The sequence below is a fragment of the Berghia stephanieae genome, chromosome 3, assembly GCF_034508935.2.
Source record: "Berghia stephanieae isolate SIO BIC M18660-M18661 chromosome 3, UCSD_Bste_1.3, whole genome shotgun sequence".
Classification (NCBI taxonomy): Eukaryota; Metazoa; Mollusca; class Gastropoda; order Nudibranchia; family Aeolidiidae; genus Berghia; species Berghia stephanieae.
In genome coordinates this window covers 44,420,771-44,439,500 of record NC_088362.1, presented here as the reverse complement: position 1 = coordinate 44,439,500, position 18,730 = coordinate 44,420,771, and the positions used below count along the sequence as shown (strand labels likewise).

Sequence of the window (18,730 nt, the reverse complement as noted above, 5' to 3'; positions counted from 1 at the left end):
TACCAGGAACACTTCATGCCAAACTTGAACCATGTGAAGATTGTACGTTTACTGGTGAAATACCTCCATCATTTTGCTAACAGTACCACATCTTTGGTTACCTCCACCTACCAACAAGCTGTGATGACTCCCTTAGATCAATTTAAGAGGTCTGTTTCTGTGTGTGTCGCATGTGTTTGACTCCCCCTCTCCTCAATTTTCTCTTTCTCTCTCTCCCTCTCTCTCTCTCTCTCTCTCTCTCTCTCTCTCTCTCTCTCTCTCTCTCTCTCTCTCTCTCCATATGTGTATTAAAATGATGCTAGGATATTTAGATCGCTTCGGATCATATGAAGCTCAGATCTTTTTTTTTTTTTTTATTGATATAAAAAATGACATTAAAAGGGAAGGTCTCTTGTGATAATAAATTAATCATGAAATGGTGTTGCCAAAACTTTGTAATTAGTTCTCAAGTCAAAATTATTAGACTGGTTTCTATTTTTCACTCATAGACTTACTGTCCAAGTGTAAGATGGTGAAGTGCCTTAGGCATTTCACAGTAATCAGGATGGTAGGAGTTAGAATCCCACTGGAAGCATTTTTGTTTTATTTCTTGAACAATATTATTATAACCCACTTTTGTCTCTTGGATAACATGGATGGTTCCTATTGACTTTGCTCATTTGTTAATATATACGTCTTTTAGTTGTGCCAAAGTGAAGACATCTTACTTGCAGCATGAAAAGGCTGTTAAAACATGAATAATATTCAGATTATTTTTTCTTCCACAGGATGGTTATTCCACTGTTTTTGCAAAAGAAATTGTACACATTTCTTCGTCACGCCTTTGAGAGATGGCCTTTGGATTCTTGTTTCAGAATGGTACATTTTTTTATTTGTTTAAAAAAAAAGTATTTGAGATATTTAGTTTCCACAGGTAATCAAAAATGATTTGAGGGTCAGATGAATATTATTGTTAATAAAAATTATCTCATAAATGAATAAACCAATTTGCTGTAATTACAAAATAGAAGTTAAGGGCCATTTTACAATTTAGAGTGAGCCAATAGTGTGTTGCTATTAGTATGAAAATAATTTTAAAATAGACATTCCGTGTTTTTGACTTAACACTAAATTACTTTATTAAAAAATAATAGAATACAAGTCTTCATTTTATTTCGTTTTGTATGAATAAAATGATTTACACACCTTAGCGTAGCTGTTTACTTAATTAAGTCCTTGTTGGTTAAGGCATTAATTTTTTTAAAAATCTGTAAAAATTGTAGAATAATAGTTACAGTTGAGAATCTACATGCTATAGTATAGTTAATTTCATGCTTTGTTGATAGCTGAGTGGTATAGTGGGTTGTCTTGCAAAGTCGAGCAATGCTGATTATGTTTGGTACCTTTGTTGGTGACAGTGGTAGCAAAACTCTGACCCCAGCATTGTGTTCTTGGTTCAGAAACTTCATGCATACAAATAGTAGACTTAAATGGGATATTGTAAGAATTCGAATAACACTTAACAGATTACTTGTACTGTGTGACCTTACTTATGTTCTGCTTAGAGCAGATATAAATGCGTTGAGCAGAGTGAATCATGGAAATGTGCAATATGCATATGCTTGCTTATTTATTTATCTTTTATAAAATGACAGGTGCTGGAGACATGGTTGAGTTATGTACAGCCTTGGCGATATGTGGATTTTACCAAGAGATTGGTCTTGGATACTCGGGGATCAGAGACTGATTTACATCGGAAGGTGGATGACAAATGGTGAGTACAGTATGGGAATCTTTTCTCAATTTTTATTTTCACAGCTGAAAAAGTCTTAACCATTGTTGAACTGAATTGCATTTTTTATCAGTCCCAAGAAAAGTATTAATTAGAATATTACCAGAGAGAATAAAAACTCCATTAGACCCCAAATTAAGAGATCAGCAGGCAGGCGTCCGTCAGTCAGAACAGATCTTGTGTGGACCCAATTGCCATCCCTTGAATCATAATAGAACTATCTATCAAATGAAATTCACCACTCACATACATTTCATTGACTTTAAAAAATCATTCAATAGCGTGGACAAAGAAACTGTATGGAAGCTCCTAAAACACTAGCAAACCCTGACAAAATCACCTCAATAATTAAAACACATATAAATGCATGACATGCAGGATACATCATGAAAGGAAATTATCTGACTGTTTTGAAGTCAAGACAGGGACGTTTGAGCCTGAGATGAAAGGCATTTTGCACACATTGTGCCCTGTCAGTGGTGGTTATTAATTTGAAAGCCTACTTTGTATAAAACAGTGTTGTCTATTTCCAAAATTTGTACCCAGTACCATTAAGCAAATGTAAAGTCATTATTAGATGAAACTCAAATGAAGTTTCCACATTTGAATATTATTTATTTAGCAATTTAAACAATTAAATGAAATGGCTGCAATCCATCTTTGTTCAGAATTCTTATTTAGAAAAATGATTTCAATAGACTGTTTCCTGATGACAATCTATACATTATTTAATATGTACCCATCATATTTTATGCATTGATATTGATATTTATATGCGATTTCACAATTACTTTATATTTATTATATTTATTATATTGATTTTTAAAATGATGTAAATATATTTTATAAAGCTTATTTATTGATTCTTGTAATTCACATTTGTATAACCAATTTCCTTATGGATGAATAAAGTTTATTTATTTATTTATTTATTTGTTTATTTAATAATCCTATTCCAGGGACCAGTTTGTTGAGGACAATTTACTTTTTTACTCTGTCTTCATGGCAGAGTTTCTGCCTCGTATTCATCGCATGGATCTTACCTCTCCCTATAGCGCTTACATGGTCTATAGAGTCTCCAGGGTATGTCTTCATTCCAATTCTCTGCTGTCTCAATATTACTAAGAGATTTCAATTAAACTTTGCACAATTGTTAAAATTGATTGCTTTACATTTCATATATTTTTTGTCTTGATACAGACAATTTTTTTTAAACCATAGCCTCAAAGTCCCAGCCCTTTTTTTTATATGTTCCATTGCTTTGGAGGCCAGTGCTTCACCACTGAATTATTGGGATATCTGTCTTAATGAGGTTCTTCAATATTTATTAATTTGGTTATATAAATGAAAAAAAAAAAATAATATGCAAGTTGTAAATGACGCCATGAAATAATGCTAGATATGACTGATTTATTTTTCTCTTTGTATTTCAGATATTCAGCCTCCCAAATTTATCAAATTTGTTATACAAAGGTGTGTATTTATGTTTCTGTCACAATTCTTATTTATGAAATTGATGGATATATTTCTCTCTCTCTCTCTCTCTCTCTCTCTCTCTCTCTCTCTCTCTCTCTCTCTCTCTCTCTCTCTCTCTCTCTCTCCTCTCTCTCTCTCTCTCTCTCTCTCTCTCTTCTCTCTCTCTCTCTCTCTCTCTCTCTCTCTCTCTTTCTCCCCCCTCTATCTCTCTCTCTCTCCTCTCTCTCTCCTCTCTCCTCTCCCCCCCCCCCCACACACACACACCTCTTAATTATATTCAAATGGGTACATTATATTTGAACTGAGATGTGGTTCCAGGTTTGAAAAGAAATGCAAGAACTGTGTAAAATACCAAATGAATGTTTCTCATCGCTCAAGTATTCAATAAGAATATTAAATTAATGGCTTGAAGGACAATAATGGATATTTTTTAAAAATGTCTTAAAGATTGCCTTTACTATATCAATGATTCTGCTCCCATTTCACCAATATATTGTTCATTAATAATATTCCTCATGATTTTGAATCATCAGATTTTGCCTCGTTCATTGATAATTGATAATTTATCCTCCCACTTCCTTTTGCCGTTGAAAACAGCTGAGCAAGAAGTGTTTGGTTCCATGTCTCGCACTGACCTCGGTGAAAGCTACTTGAGTGGTCGACCCCATCTGTCCATGAGCACATTACCCTCACAGATGATTGATTTAGAAGGACCCAACTTCCAATGCCCTCTCTTCTTCTCAGAATCTATGAGACACAATGTAAGTTTGGAAATATGTCTGCCTTGTGCATTCAATATTTGGTATATAAGTGTAGCACTGTTGATGAAAAAACTGTTTTAATCATTTGAATTTTCTTTTTTTTGGGATATAAAATAAAGTTTTATATTTTTTTGAGACTTTAATTATTTAAGTATACATAGATAAATACATCATATAAAGGGTGTGAGAACCCCCCCCCCCCCCCTGAAAAGTTGAGAAGCTTATAGCCGTGAGACTATTAATGATGCAAGTTGAAATTTTACCACAATCAAACCCATTTATTAAAGTTAATGTAGACAATTTTTCAGGAGAATATATTGAAAACTTTTAATTCTACAATTATTTTAATAAACACACTGCATATTTACCATATTTAAGAATTGGGACATAGTTTTCAAATTTTGATGCGATTACCCCATTTTACTCTATGACTGTGTGTAGCCTTTTTTTCCCCACGATCAAATTGCTTTTCAAATTCCTTGAACAGTGATTAGATCCCATACATTTTGAATTGACTCTTTTAACTTGCTGCTTTGTATGACCCAAATAAACCATGTTGGATATAATTGACCAAATGCTGTATTCCATTAGATTCAAGTCAGGACTCATTAGAGGCCATTTATCTTTAGAACTATTTGAATGTAATTTCTGCTTCGTTTTCAAAATTGTGTAACATTGTTAAAAGAAAAAAATTATTCGACTTTATTTCGATTGGTCATTTGTTTCTCAACTAGGCGGGGCAACTTCCCACACTAGTAACAATTTGCTGCTAAAAACAAGATACTTTTGATATTTTGATTTTTGACAGACTTTGGTACAACTGGTATAGTACCTTAATCTATAAAGGATTTTTAATTGAACTCAGCTAGTATTAACTTAGAGTCTTGTTTTTGTTGCTTGTAAATTTTTAATGTGATGTGTACTGACACAGTGTGATATTTTTTCCATTTTTATTCCCCTCACATCCTATATATGTTTTATACAAATAGCACAATTAAGATTATAGTGGGTTTCACTATAACTGTTTTTTTGGGGGTTTTTCTCCCCAGTTTATTTCATGTTATAATAACCTAGACGTTTTCTAGTGCCATGATTTCTTTTCAAGTTTGTGTTTTTCTCAAATTACTGCAATGTAGATTAGACAGTAAAAAGTGATCACTACACTTAGAAAATATTGTGAGTTATCCCCCAAGTTACTTTTCAATCAGTTTATGACTGTAAAGGGGCAGAAAGAAATTTTGATATAGTAGCAGTTTTTTATTGCAGTTCCGTTTTTAAAAAAATTATGGAGCTGAAGCTCATTTCAAGTTCAGTAGTGTTACAGTAACAATTACTGGCAACCTTTCGATAGGACACTGGTTTATTGCAAAGTAATTTCAACTGGATCTAATGTAGATCTTGCTATCCAATCACTACCTGGTTGACCGAGGAATCAGAAAAAATAATGATCTTACAGATTCAAATCAGGTCCATTTTTGTATGAATCAATTGAATATTAGGATCTGTTCAGGAATGCAAGGAATTTGTTAAAAGTTAGTCTTCCAACAAGTCTCATATGCCAGATTACAAGTTAAGCATTTTATTTTTTTCCAATGATTTCAATTTGATTTACATATACTTTTACAATGATGACATTGTGACAGATCCTTCTTGTGGTGGATGAATTAAGACAATCCCTCATCAAAGTAAGGTTGCAGCAAGAAGAGGTAAAAAATATGAAGGCTACAAAAGGTAATGTTGGTTTTTTTGCCTCGCTATTTGGGAGTCATGACACCAGCAGACAATTGGAATCTACTCCAGAATTCAGACAGTTGCCTGTTCATCTTGAGAATGCCATTGTCAACTTCTGCAATATTTTTTCAGTAAGTATGAAAGGTCTCTTGAAAATGGTCTATTCATGTGCAATGTGTGGGTGTTCGCTGTTTCTTTCATCTCTTAAGCATGTAAATAAGTTAATATAAATGTGAACTGTGACTTCCACGGTTTTACTGTTGCTGAATGAGCTTAAAAATGTCTCATTTTTTCCCCTTAACAGATCTAACATCATTTCATTATTATACAGGACAAATCTCCTGTTAGGCATCCTTATTTTTACTCTCTTACAATGTCGTTTATTGCTTACAGTCAGGCACTCATTCACACATGGGTCAATTGTACTGCTGTGTATTGAGTGTTTTCGTCAAGGTAGCAACAACAAAGCTAGAGGTTTGCGGTCATTGCCATAAGTCCTTGACCAGGATCAATGACTTGACTTTGGTATAAATTATATACATATTGGAAAGAAGTTTGAAAGAATCAAAGAGATTGTTTTCATTTTTGATACATTTTAAATGGATAGAATCCAAGTTAGTTTGAAATAATCAAAGGAACTATTTTAGAACCTGAATTATTTTTCTGTTATAGGAACGAAATGTTCACATAAAATTTGTCACAATGACCTAGTAGCAGGCATTTTTTTCCTTTTTTTTTTTGATACAGCTTGCTCTTCCACCGGGTGTGTCGTCATCATCTACATCAGTCGGAGGAACAAGTGAAGCCTCATCCTCTTCATCAGCGGCCAGTCTGAACTACTCCATTGCCAACGACTCCATGTATTTGACTGATGGAGATAAACGGCATCCGCATTGTGTGGAGACAGACCAGGGACTCAAACTCACTGACCTGGGAAGGAGTCAGGTACGGAGCTTGAGTTTATACACAATACTGTAAATAAGTATTAAAGGTGTACTGTTTCTTTTGGTTGAATTTAAAAATCTGAATTTTATTTGATTGTATTCATACTCATAAATATAGATTTGTTTGTTAAGGAAACAAACTAAATGCAAAAAAAAAAAAAATAATAAAATGATTAAAAATAATTTGGACATATATTTTAGTTTATTGTGTACAAATGTTTGTTTTTCAAGAGTTTGTTTTATTAATGTGAGTATATATCTATTTCATTATAAATGTGTGTAAATATGATACTTTTTTCAGAGATCATCAATATTCTTGTCAATGTGATATTAATTCTATATAACATTGTAAAATTTGATATTTTTTTTTAGCAACCAATTAATTGTGTTATAATTGTACAATTATATTATGTCTCTCTAGCTCATCAATCGAGAATGCCGCTTTGACAAGTTTGACACGGGAGATCCAGATCTACTTCCTGTCCGAAGCTATGAAAACAAAACCCTTGTCCGTCTTCTCTTTCACATGTGTTTCTTCATCAACTCATATGTAAGTCATTTAGTAATGTTGTTCCCATGTGATGATTTTAAAATTGTATGCGATGGTGAGCTGGAAATTTTGTATTTTCTTTATAATTTGAAAGATATTTGACTTAGAACTTTAATATTTGGTATAAATACTTTCTAACCAATTGGCTTTGATGTGTCAAAATTTCTAAGGTCTTTAACGTCTTTGTGTGACGTAATCGCTTTTGTGGTCAACAACTTCAGTCAAAACAAAAAATGAAGATGGCTGCACCAAAAGCAGCGTGCTGTTATTGAATTTCTGAATGCTGAAGGCTGTTCACCCATTGAAATCCATACAAGAATGAAGTTTGTTTTGTTTTGTTTTTAAGGGTTTTACGGCGCTTGCAACACATTAAGGTCATATCAGCGCCAGTAAAAAGGAAGAAAATGGGATAGTAAAAAGTTCTAGAATTACAATTAAAGCACAAAAGAAAAGGTGAGACAAAGGGGAATTGGTTCAAATAGGGAACAGATGTAGATTCCAAGAGCACACCGTCAAAGTACTTAGTTTGACATCACCTAAAAGTCTCATCCAGACACAAGCACAGGTCCCAACTAAGAGGAATACACTCAAATGTTTACAAATCGTATGATATAAAATGTAAACTAAACATAATACAATGCATAACAGAGAGATGATTTACAAGGAAAAAAATACATCTCCCAAAACTATAACTATACATTCGACTGTTTCCCTCCCAGCCAAGGAACTCCGGCCAGGGCCAGGACAAAACCAAGTAATCTCATTCCAAGACAATGACAGGAAACAATTGGAAAACAGGTTGAGGGGATAGAAGACACAGCATGTACCTCCCTGCCCACTATGGGAGGTCAGGATCCCCACCCAGAAGATTGAAGTTTGTTTATGGTGACGCTTGTGTTGATCATAGCACCGTTTCGTGATGGGTAAGGTTTGTGAGAGGAAGATACATGATTGACACAAAAGTTCAAGATCGAACTCGTTGCAGGATGCCCTGAAGTACCTCAAACGTCAGTAATCAAATTGCTGCTCACGATTTTCTGGGACTTTGAAGGTGATGTTCATATCGAATTTTTGGAACAGGGCAAAACAGTGAATTCTGATAATAAGTTGCGATGCTGGAAAAACTGAGAGCTTGACTGAACAGAGTACGATCCCAGAAAAATGCGATATTGCAACACAATAACACAATAACTGTTGACCTCACATGAGTCAACAGACTCAAACCGCACTGAGGAAAATTGATTTCTCCACCTTGCCACATCCACCTTACAGTCCGAACAAGCACCTTCAGACTTCCTCTTATTCCCTAAATTAAAATGAATGTCTCAAAGGAAACCATTATTATAGTGACAAAGACATGAAAGCTGTTGTCCGATCTTGATGTAGAGAAAAAGGACTTCAGTTTTTTTGTCATCAGGTTGCATCAAGTCATGCTGTGTTGGCAGCTCTATGTTGGTTGTGATGGTGACTATGTCAAAAAATAGAAGTAAACAATCTGTAGCTGAGATTTCAAGCTTTCTTTTGATATATTGTTTAATGAATTATTTCTAAAAATGAGGGAGTTATTATGGAAATTGCAAAACTTTTCAGCCCACCCTCATATTTCATATCCTGAGCACACTTCATACAAGACACTCATGAGTTAAGGAATTTCAGAAACTATATATTTTTAAAAGAGATAATTTATTACGTTACCTGATCATGATATTAACCATTTAAAGAATTAACATAATTTGTTATATTACTTGATCATGATATTTACTACCCGTTAAAAGATAATCTGTCACATTACCTGATCATGATATTACCCTTTAAAAGAGATAGTTTGTTATATTACCTGATCATGATATTATCCATTAAAAGATAATTTGTTATATTACCTGATTACGCTATTACCCAATTCAAGTAATTTATTATATTACCTGATTATGCTATTACCCATTACAAAATAATTTGTTATATTACCTGATTGTGCTATTCAAAGATAATTTGTTATATTACTTATGATATTACCCATTAAAAGAGATTATATGTTATATTACCTGATTATAATATTACCCTTTAAAGAGATGATTTGTTTATTAGCTGACCATGATATTACAAATTACCTATTTGAATTTAATCACCCTTTTTATCTTTTATTTACTTTTCCAGTTCAAGTCAGAGTTTATCTCCTTGTTTAACAGAAGTGATATCATCGGCCATTTTTCACGTGTGTTCCTATTAGCCCCAATGATGGCCCATCCAGAAAGGATACGATCCCCTCGCAGCAGTTTGTCCAACTACCTAGAGCAATCAGATCGGCCGCGGATCAGCCTGAGGCTCATTGCGAGCTATCACAACCTTCTACATATTGGCATTGTTTACGTTTTGTGTTCACTACTTTTTGGGTCCGGTCTCCTGGGTTTTATATTTCTTATCTTTTTTGTTTTATTTTTATACGGAGCAGTTGTCGCTAGTTTTCGTTACCTGACAAGCAAATCTCATGAAAAAGTACATTAGATAAAGGAAAGAAATTGGTGCTAGTTTATTAAATGATTTTTGTACAGCTTGATAACTTTGGCCATTGTATGTCAGTGTCAGATGACACATAAACTCTTTAGATGAGAATCCAACATTTTTTGTAACAGCTTGTCATTCTTTCGGATGGTTCTGCCATAAAGTCATTGATTAATTCAAAACTTTGAACATATCGACCAATTGGGGACTGGGGAGTTAGAGATCACTGGCTTAATTTTTTATCCTTCATCTATTGTCCTATTTTTGTAGCCTTCTGTCTCTGTCCTGAAATGAGACGAAACTGTTTTCCTCTGGGCCTGGATATGATGAAGGAGGCAGTTGGGTTTCAGCTCATTCTTTTTATGAAAGATTTGTCTTCCTTTACTTTAATTCCTCTTTCTGTTTGAAATAATCGGCATCTCCCTTTTAGTGGGGATCCTTTGTCAGCATGTTTGTGATGCTTCAGATTTTCACTCACGGATAGATAATTACTTCTGCTCTTTTCTTGAACTCTTCCCAAATGTCTCACTTTTTTCCCATACCCCTTTTACCCAACAGTTATGCAGGCACTGAATTCTATATCTTTTTTACTGTCCTAGGTGATCTGCACATTTTCCTTTTTTCTAGGCACTGATATTTCCTTAAAGTTTTATTTAAATTTCTAAAACTGGAGTAAAATTTTAACATATCCAGTTCTATTCCAGCCGCCTTCTCCCCCTTCCCCCCCCCCCCCCCCCCAAATAAAAGAAACACAAAAAAAAATCTATTTTTTAGAATTAGAATGTCACATTATACTAAGACATTTTACCTGCTTTTATATCGCACGTCACTTTAACCTGCTGGCTCGGTGAAAAGTTTATACATACGCAAATATCTTTGGTAAAGTGCCTTTGTCTTGCTGCATGTCTATATGTATGTATATTGTGCTACAATAAAGCATTAAACTTTTTCTACAAAGATGTGTTGGTATTTTGTTCTATGACATTATCTAAGGTTTTTAAGAGCTTTGATTGTCATTACTTCAGCATCTGTGATACAAATATCTTTCTTTGATAAAATTGGCAAAAAAGCATATTTTTTTTCATGGGTTCAAAGGGCTAAATTGTCATCCTTTACAATTATGGATATAAAAGGGTCAAATTGGTGCATTTGTAACAAAGCGGCTGTGCACCCTGCAATTAAGAATATCAAAATTAATGGGTTGAAAGGAGATTTGGAGGGCTGAGAAAAATCTGACGCGGATGGTTGGATGGGAGCATCACCCTTGAATCATATACCTATGATGTTCGCATGGGTATACGATCCGATAGTGATGTCGTTTCTTCTTCTCTTTACTAGGCTATTCTGCTTCTTTGGTTTGTGATTGTATTTTTGACAGGGGATATTTTTTTTCTGTAAATCTTCTGCCTGTTTGTTCTTGGTTATTTATAATTTAGCTTATGATATCTTTAGGTTATGATTTTGATTTACATTTGTACTATTTTTGTTAGATTGCTTGTTTTTTTTGTTTCATATAACCTCAATTGTGTTGGAAGAGACCTAAAGCAACAAACAAAAAAATAACAAAAAAAAAAATCTGACCTAAAGATGACTATTCTATTTTGTGCATCACAATTCAATGTCCAAGTTCCTGGGTGAGGTTCCTGACCTCCCATAGTGGGCAGGGAGGTACATACTATGTCTTCTATCCCCCTATGTTTGTTTTCCAACATGCTTTCTGTCTTTGTCTTGGAATAGAATTACTTGGTTTTGTCCTGGCCCTGACCGGATACCGTGGCTGGGAGGGAAACAGTCAAATGTGTAATTAGTTTTGGGAGATGAATATTTTTTCCTTGTAAATCATCTCTCTGTTATGCACTGTATTATGTTTTGTTTATGTATTATATATGATTTGCAAACATTTGAGTGTATTCCTCTTAGTAGGGACATGTGCTTGTATCTTTCGTGAGACTTTAAGGTGATCTCAAACTGAGTACACTGATAGTGTGCTCTTGGAATCTACATATGTTCCCTATTTGAACCAATTCCCCTTTGTCTGCCTTATTCTTGGATGCTTTAACTGTAGTTCTAGACATTTTTACTATTCCATTTTCTTCCTTTTTACTGGCGCTGATGTGACCTTAATGTGTTGCAAGTGCCGTCAAACCCTTAAAAACATAAAAAACAAAACAATGTCCAAGTTCCTACAGTTAGATATTTATGTTTCACCAATTTGATTCAATCAGGTACGGATATTAGTTTTATACCACTTTCTTGCATCCAGGATTTGACTGTGGACAAAACCTCATCTAAACAGCTCGGAAACTACAATTTAATCACCTGTCATAAAATCCATACGCTTGGCATTTGTGACCAATTGTATCAAAATGGGTCTTATGTCGTGATAAATCTGATGCTTAAAATTGAACTTGAATCTGAATTAAAATACAGTGGGATCTGCATAAAGTCCACACTCTTAAAGTTAAAGTCAACTTCTGCTTAAAGTTAAAGTCAGCACCTCTTGTAAATTTTCTTCAAAGTGTGTTCTATAGAAGGAATGAAGTTGATGTCACACAGCTCTTCGTTATTACTTTTCGACAACCTGTTATTGATAAGTTTTCACTAAATTATATCAATGTAATTATTTTACCTAAACCTATAGTATAAATTTATAATGACTCAAGTCAACACAATCTTTCTGGTCCAACAGTATCAGGATTACACTGTAAATGCTTTCATTGAAAAAAGTCAGTTTTGTCTTTTTAAACACCAGAAAAAAACCCAAACCCTTTAATATCTTAAGTCATCTCTACTTTAAACTCAATCTTCTGTCTTCTGCGGCTATGTGGTCTAGTGGTATAACTCTTGCTTTTGGATTGGAAGGTCCTGGGTTCAAGACCAGCTCTGAGCAGTGCATAGTTGAGTCCTTGGAAAAGGCTGTTGACTCACATTCTCTCATCGTACTCGGGTGTAAAATGAGTTGGCTAGGGATCCATTGTACTTGTAAAGGGCTTTGTCTAGTGGATATTGTGCTATATAAATGCTTAAAACCTTTTTTGTTCATTCCGATATAGTACCACATTGGAACGCATTTTCATAAAAGCATGACAATTACCTGTTACTTTACTTATGAATCCCATACCCAACAACACAACTCTTTCACCAGAGTTTTAATAATCATAAATTATTTATATAGCGCTCAACTTCCTCATAAGTGTTGAGCGGCGCCTTACAAGATTAATTGTCATTCAAACATTCATTCTTTGACAATTTTTGTCACCCATTCATCACTGATCATGGATTGAACTCTTGCTGTCATTTTTTCTATTCACAATTCAATCACAGATCGTTCTAAACTTTACTTAACTCTGATAAAAGGAGAAAGGGCCATTAGATGCCATACGCGTGGAAAGAAAACCAGTGAATAGGGCATGAACAGGCAAGAGAGATGACCGACTAGTAGAGGAACATATAAAACACTCATAACTAAAAATAAAAGGCATTTCCAGAGCAAGACAAGTGGGAGCATTCTAATTCTAGTTCTCCGCCCCAGATCTATGACCCATGAATCTATGAACCGACTGGTATAATAATAATAATAATAATAATAATAATAATAATAATAATAATAATAATAATAATAATATAATGATGATGAATATAATAATGATGATATATGATGAATAATAAAATAATAATATATACTTTATTCATCCAAAAAAATTGAAATTCGTTTACAGATGTGGCATGCATAAAAATGTATAAACACAAAGTTGAGAACCTAGGGCAACAATATATACATAAAAAATGCAAATGCACAAAAATGTAAAGATATACCACCAAGACTAATAGCAACACTTTATATATTAATTTGATAAATTGAGATAGGCCATACCTCTGGTCTTTAGTCCCAACTTGTGTGTGTGCATATTTAAAAGATAATATTTAATTTAAATCACAGTTGCGCGTTTAAAAATTCGAACACCATGTGGCAAAAATGAATTAAGGTGATTATAAAGGCGCATGAAGTCAAGAGTTTATTCATTGATAATTTGGAAATTCGGCCATCGCGCATTCACAGCACCATCAACAGGCGAAAAGACATTTCTACACTTTCTTTTAATGGAAATGAGAAATGTGAAAAAGGATAACGAGCATACTAAAACAGAAAAGAAAAACAATAAACATAAGTCATAAAACAACACCCCAAGAAAAAGAAAAACAAAACAAAATAGACACATCTTGTCTTTATTTGCATTTAAGTTTACTAGTAAAAAGCCCGCAATTTCGCGGGGAAAGAACTATTTTCATTCGATACTGTACTCGCCATCATTTAATGAGGGCAGATTGGTAAACAACGTTGTCTGTGTAATTTGGTATATCTTCAGTTGATTTTTCTGTGTGTCCCAATAATATATTCCCTCAACTAACTCCAAGAAAAAATTAAACCTAGTACCTTTAATTAACCCTAATAGGAAAAACAAACACCCTAGCACTTTAATAAGACTTATGACTAACCCTAATAGGAAAAAAAAATCATCCGATCTCGAGCTAATCCTAATAGAAAAAATCATGACAAATTGAATAAATAAACGCCTGACAAAAGTTCAAAGGTGAAAATACAAATTTAAAGAATACCGGGGATGTAGAGCTTCGGAATGTCTCCCCTTTACTTAACTTATGGAAAAACAAACACCCTAGCACCTTTAATAAGACTTATGACTAACCTCTCGAGCTAACCCTAATAGAAAAAAAAAAAAAAACAACTCTCGGACTGCTTTGCACTACCTTTCAATATTACAAATCAAAGCGCGAAATCAAACAATGGTCAAATTAGGAAATTTTAAACTTTCACAAATCTATCAAGGTTTGTTCTAGAGTTTTTAAAATACTTCTATATAATGACAAATTGAATAAATAAATGCCTGACAAAATATCAACGGTGAAAATACAAATTTAAAGAATACTAGGGATGTAGGAGCTTTCGGAATGTCTCCCCTTTACTTAACTTATGGAAAAACAAACATCCTAGAACCTTTACTGAGACTTATGACAAACCTTAATAGAAAAAGAAATATCCTCCGATCTCGAGCTAACCCAAAAAGTAAAAAAAAAGGAATCAAAATGGCGACTGAAATACCTTCATGTGATCAAGTGAATAATATCACTATGAATGCCACGATTTGCTGAAAAATGCCAACACCCACACACACATGTATACACCACACACACAACACACACACACAAACACACACACACACGCACACACACACAAACATACACGCAATTATACATAACACTTTTTGTAAAGAAACTTTAGACACTGATGTTGACATATCAACCTGTAAGCGCCTACACTCCAAAGCCCCTGGTACAAGACCTCTTCTGATATCAATTAAGAATGAGGAGCAGGCTTCTGGAGTTCTGAGAAATGGTCGTAAACTCCGCCAATCAGAAATACATAAAAATATTTAAAAAAAAAAAGGATTACACCCCTTTAGAAAGGGAAGAGATGAGGAAATTGGTAGAGATGAGAGACAAAAAAAAGGGAAGAGACAATACAGAATGGGGGAGAGGAGAAGTGGACAATATGGAGGGGGAAAGTTGTAGATTCCAATCGAAGACAGGGCAGGCCAGAGACAGAAAGAGAGAGGAGGAGGAAAGAAAATAACCAACGATTTTAGTTCTAATGTACAGAATGTTTTTAACCCCCATCAGACGGACAGTTTTAAGTGCTTGTACAAAAAATTAGACCGTCATCGTACGGACATTTTAAAGTGCTTTTATACAAATTCAGATTCTTTTATCAACAAGAGAGATGAACTTTTATTAACGATTGATGCTGAGAGTGTTGATGTTATAAGTATAACTGAAGTGTTACCTAAAAATCAGCAAAGAGGTAAAATCGAGCCGGTAGAACTTCAGATTCCAGGCTTTGATTGTTTTCACAATATTCAGGATAAAAGTTGTCATCGTGGTGTAGCCATATGGGTTCGTTCAAAGCTAAATGCTCAACCAGTCAAGTTGTCAGACAACTTGTCATCATCCAAAGAATCCGTTTGGTGTGAAATAACACTTAGAGACAATGATAGGATGTTAGTTGGCTCGGTTTATCGTTCACCGAATAGCTCTTTTGAAAACAATGATAAGATTAATGAACTTTTAGTTAAAATGACAGAAGGCAAATCACATGTTCTAGTTACGGGAGATTTTAACTTTCCTGAAGTAGACTGGGCAAACGAGTTATCCCCCAAGGACTCAGATCACTCTGCTTCTAAATTCATGGAAGCTGTCAGGGATTCATTCTTAACACAGCACGTTAAGCAACCAACTCACTACCGTTCAGAGCAACCCCAAATATTTTGGACCTGGTTTTTACAAATGAACATTCAATGATTGACTCAATAAGACATGAGGCTCCACTAGGCAAGAGTCACCACCAGGTTTTATATTTTGACTTTAGATGTTACACAAAGAAATGTTACTCGAACGAACCCCGCTACTGTTTCGATAAAGGCGACTACAAACAGCTTTCTGAATTAGTCTCAGCTGCAGACCTAACACAAAAAATAATAAACCTGTCTGTACTCGATGCATGGACTATTATCAAATCTGAAGTTATGTCTGCAGTGGACATCAGCGTACCAAAAGTTAAAAGTAGTTCAGACAGAACTTCACCTCGGTGGATCAATCCTACAGTCTTGGCAAAACTCAAGAAAAAGAAGCAAGCTTACAAAAAGTACTTAGAAACTAGAGAGGGTGCAGACTATATTAATTACACGAGGGCCAGAAATCAAGCCAAAAGCTCATGCAGAATTGCTGTAAAGGACTATGAGAGATCTATTTCTCGTATGGCTAAAGTGAACCCGAAAAAGTTTTTTGCATATGCTAGAACAAAAACGAAGACTAAAGACGGTATTGCGGATTTGTATGATGATCATAAGACAGCCTCATCTAACATTGACAAAGCCAATATTCTTAACAAGTTCTTTAGCAGTGTATTCACCAACGAGGATCTTACTAATATACCTACATGTGAAAGAAAAAGTGTAAACAACATACTATCAGATATAGAATTCGACAAAGACACTGTAAAGAAGAAACTAGACAAACTCAATATGAACAAGTCCCCAGGACCTGACATGTTCCACCCCCGCGTATTATGTCAATTGTCAGAAGAACTCTCCGAACCATTAGCGTTACTGTTCCAAAAATCACTTGACTCAGGAACTCTTCCACCCGATTGGAAAGAAGCACAAGTTACACCGTTATTCAAGAAAGGAGACAAGAGTAATCCGGGCAATTATCGACCAGTTAGCCTCACCTCAGTGGTTTGCAAAATAATGGAGAGCATTATTAGAGACTATGTCATAACTCACCTAAAGAACAACAAGTTACTGTCTGAATGCCAACATGGCTTTGTTTCTGGCAGGTCATGTTCAACTAACCTCCTAAAGACTTTAAATGATTGGACAGAGTTTCTCGACCAAGGATCTTCGGTTGACGCAATCTACTTAGATTTTGCTAAAGCTTTTGATTCTGTTCCCCATCAAAGACTCTTAAACAAACTGGAAGCTCATGGTGTTCAAGGAAATACTCTAAGCTGGATTAAGCATTTTCTAGTAGGCAGGAAACAGAGAGTTAGCGTGCAAGGCACAGTGTCAAATTGGACAGAAGTTCTTAGTGGAGTGCCACAAGGCAGCGTCTTAGGTCCAACTCTTTCGTAATCTTCATTAATGATTTACCAAGTATTTTGTCTAGCTCATGTTCAATGTATGCCGATGATACTAAAGTATACAGAAAGGTAAACAATCTAGAAAATAGAGACAGTCTTCAGTTAGATATTGACAATCTAGTCAACTGGGCAGACGATTGGCAACTGAAGTTCAACGCTGGAAAATGCACAGTGCTACATCTTGGAACGAAAAACAAGATCTTTCACTACGATATGAGACAGCATCACTGTAGCGACAGAACAGCTCTGAATAAGTCAAAACTTGAGAAAGATTTGGGAGTACATGTTGATACTAAATTAAAATTCTCAAAGCATATAGAAACACAAGTTAATAAGGCAAACAGAATCCTTGGACTCATCAGAAGATCTTTTACCTATTTAGATGCAGCAACTATGAAAATACTATTTACTGCATTAGTCAGACCCCATCTCGAGTTCAGCAACTCAGTATGGTCACCACAATTTGAGAAAGATAAGAAACTTATTGAAGGCGTGCTTCGCAGAGCAACAAAAGTAATTCCTGGGTTGAAAGATAAGCAATATGAGGATAGACTGAAACGTATTGAAATTCCAAGCATGACATACAGACGAGTACGAGGTGATATGATTGAAACATACAAGTTTACACACAGTTTGTATCAAGTCGAGAGTAAACTTTTCGTGTTTGCAAACAATGGAACCAGAGGTCATAATTACAAGCTGCATAAACCAAGGTGTAACACATCGCTTAGGCAACACTACTTTAATCAACGTGTGATCGACCGCTGGAACAGTCTCCCTGAAACGGTGACCAATGCCCAAGTGTCAACGCCTTCAAAAATAGCTTAGATAGCCACTTAGCAGATTACATGTTTAGCATAGTTGAACCGCCCATTAAGATCCCATCAAAGGGTTAGACGTATATACAGGTCAAAAGATCTGTTAGGGTTAGGGCCTTCAATTTATCAAAAAGTTTATATATTATAGATACAGGTCAAAAGATCTGTTAGGGCTTTTTATTGACTTTTATCTCGATGAACTGAATGCCAAGATCAGCAAAGGCACAAAACGCCTAATACGCTGGAAAACTATACTATACTATACTAACACTGATCACCGCTAAATCAACAACACAACGGAAGTAATAATAATACTTGATGTCATAAATAGATGACGCAAATTGACAACTTTTTACAGTGTCAAAATTAGTTGATTTTGGGAGTCAAGTGTCGTTGTTGGTACATATTTTATGATATCTGTTTGACTCAACGAACTTTCAAACTGACTTTAAATTATAAAAGGAAA

At 34.8% G+C, this 18,730-nt stretch overlaps 2 protein-coding genes across 4 annotated transcripts in view; both read left to right on the top strand.

The window, feature by feature from the left end:
- Nucleotides 1-10,689, top strand: part of LOC144967810 (sphingomyelin phosphodiesterase 4-like) — a 24,925-nt gene extending 14,236 nt beyond the window's left edge. For all 3 annotated transcript variants that reach the window (XM_078905468.1, XM_078905470.1, XM_078905467.1), the window contains 10 exons: nt 7-149; nt 768-858; nt 1,635-1,753; nt 2,731-2,854; nt 3,205-3,244; nt 3,845-4,008; nt 5,652-5,870; nt 6,487-6,684; nt 7,105-7,233; nt 9,388-10,689. In XM_078905468.1, coding sequence (XP_078761594.1) covers nt 7-149; nt 768-858; nt 1,635-1,753; nt 2,731-2,854; nt 3,205-3,244; nt 3,845-4,008; nt 5,652-5,870; nt 6,487-6,684; nt 7,105-7,233; nt 9,388-9,735 — 1,575 coding nt within the window. In that variant the 3' untranslated portion in view covers nt 9,736-10,689. The remainder of the gene's footprint in view (nt 1-6; nt 150-767; nt 859-1,634; nt 1,754-2,730; nt 2,855-3,204; nt 3,245-3,844; nt 4,009-5,651; nt 5,871-6,486; nt 6,685-7,104; nt 7,234-9,387) is intronic.
- Nucleotides 10,690-16,103: 5,414 nt separating this feature from the next.
- On the top strand, nt 16,104-17,438 carry LOC144969250 (uncharacterized). The gene has a single exon (XM_078908362.1). The coding sequence runs from the start codon at nt 16,104-16,106 to the stop codon at nt 17,436-17,438; it is 1,335 nt and encodes a 444-aa protein (XP_078764488.1).
- The last annotated feature ends 1,292 nt before the right edge of the window (nt 17,439-18,730 follow it).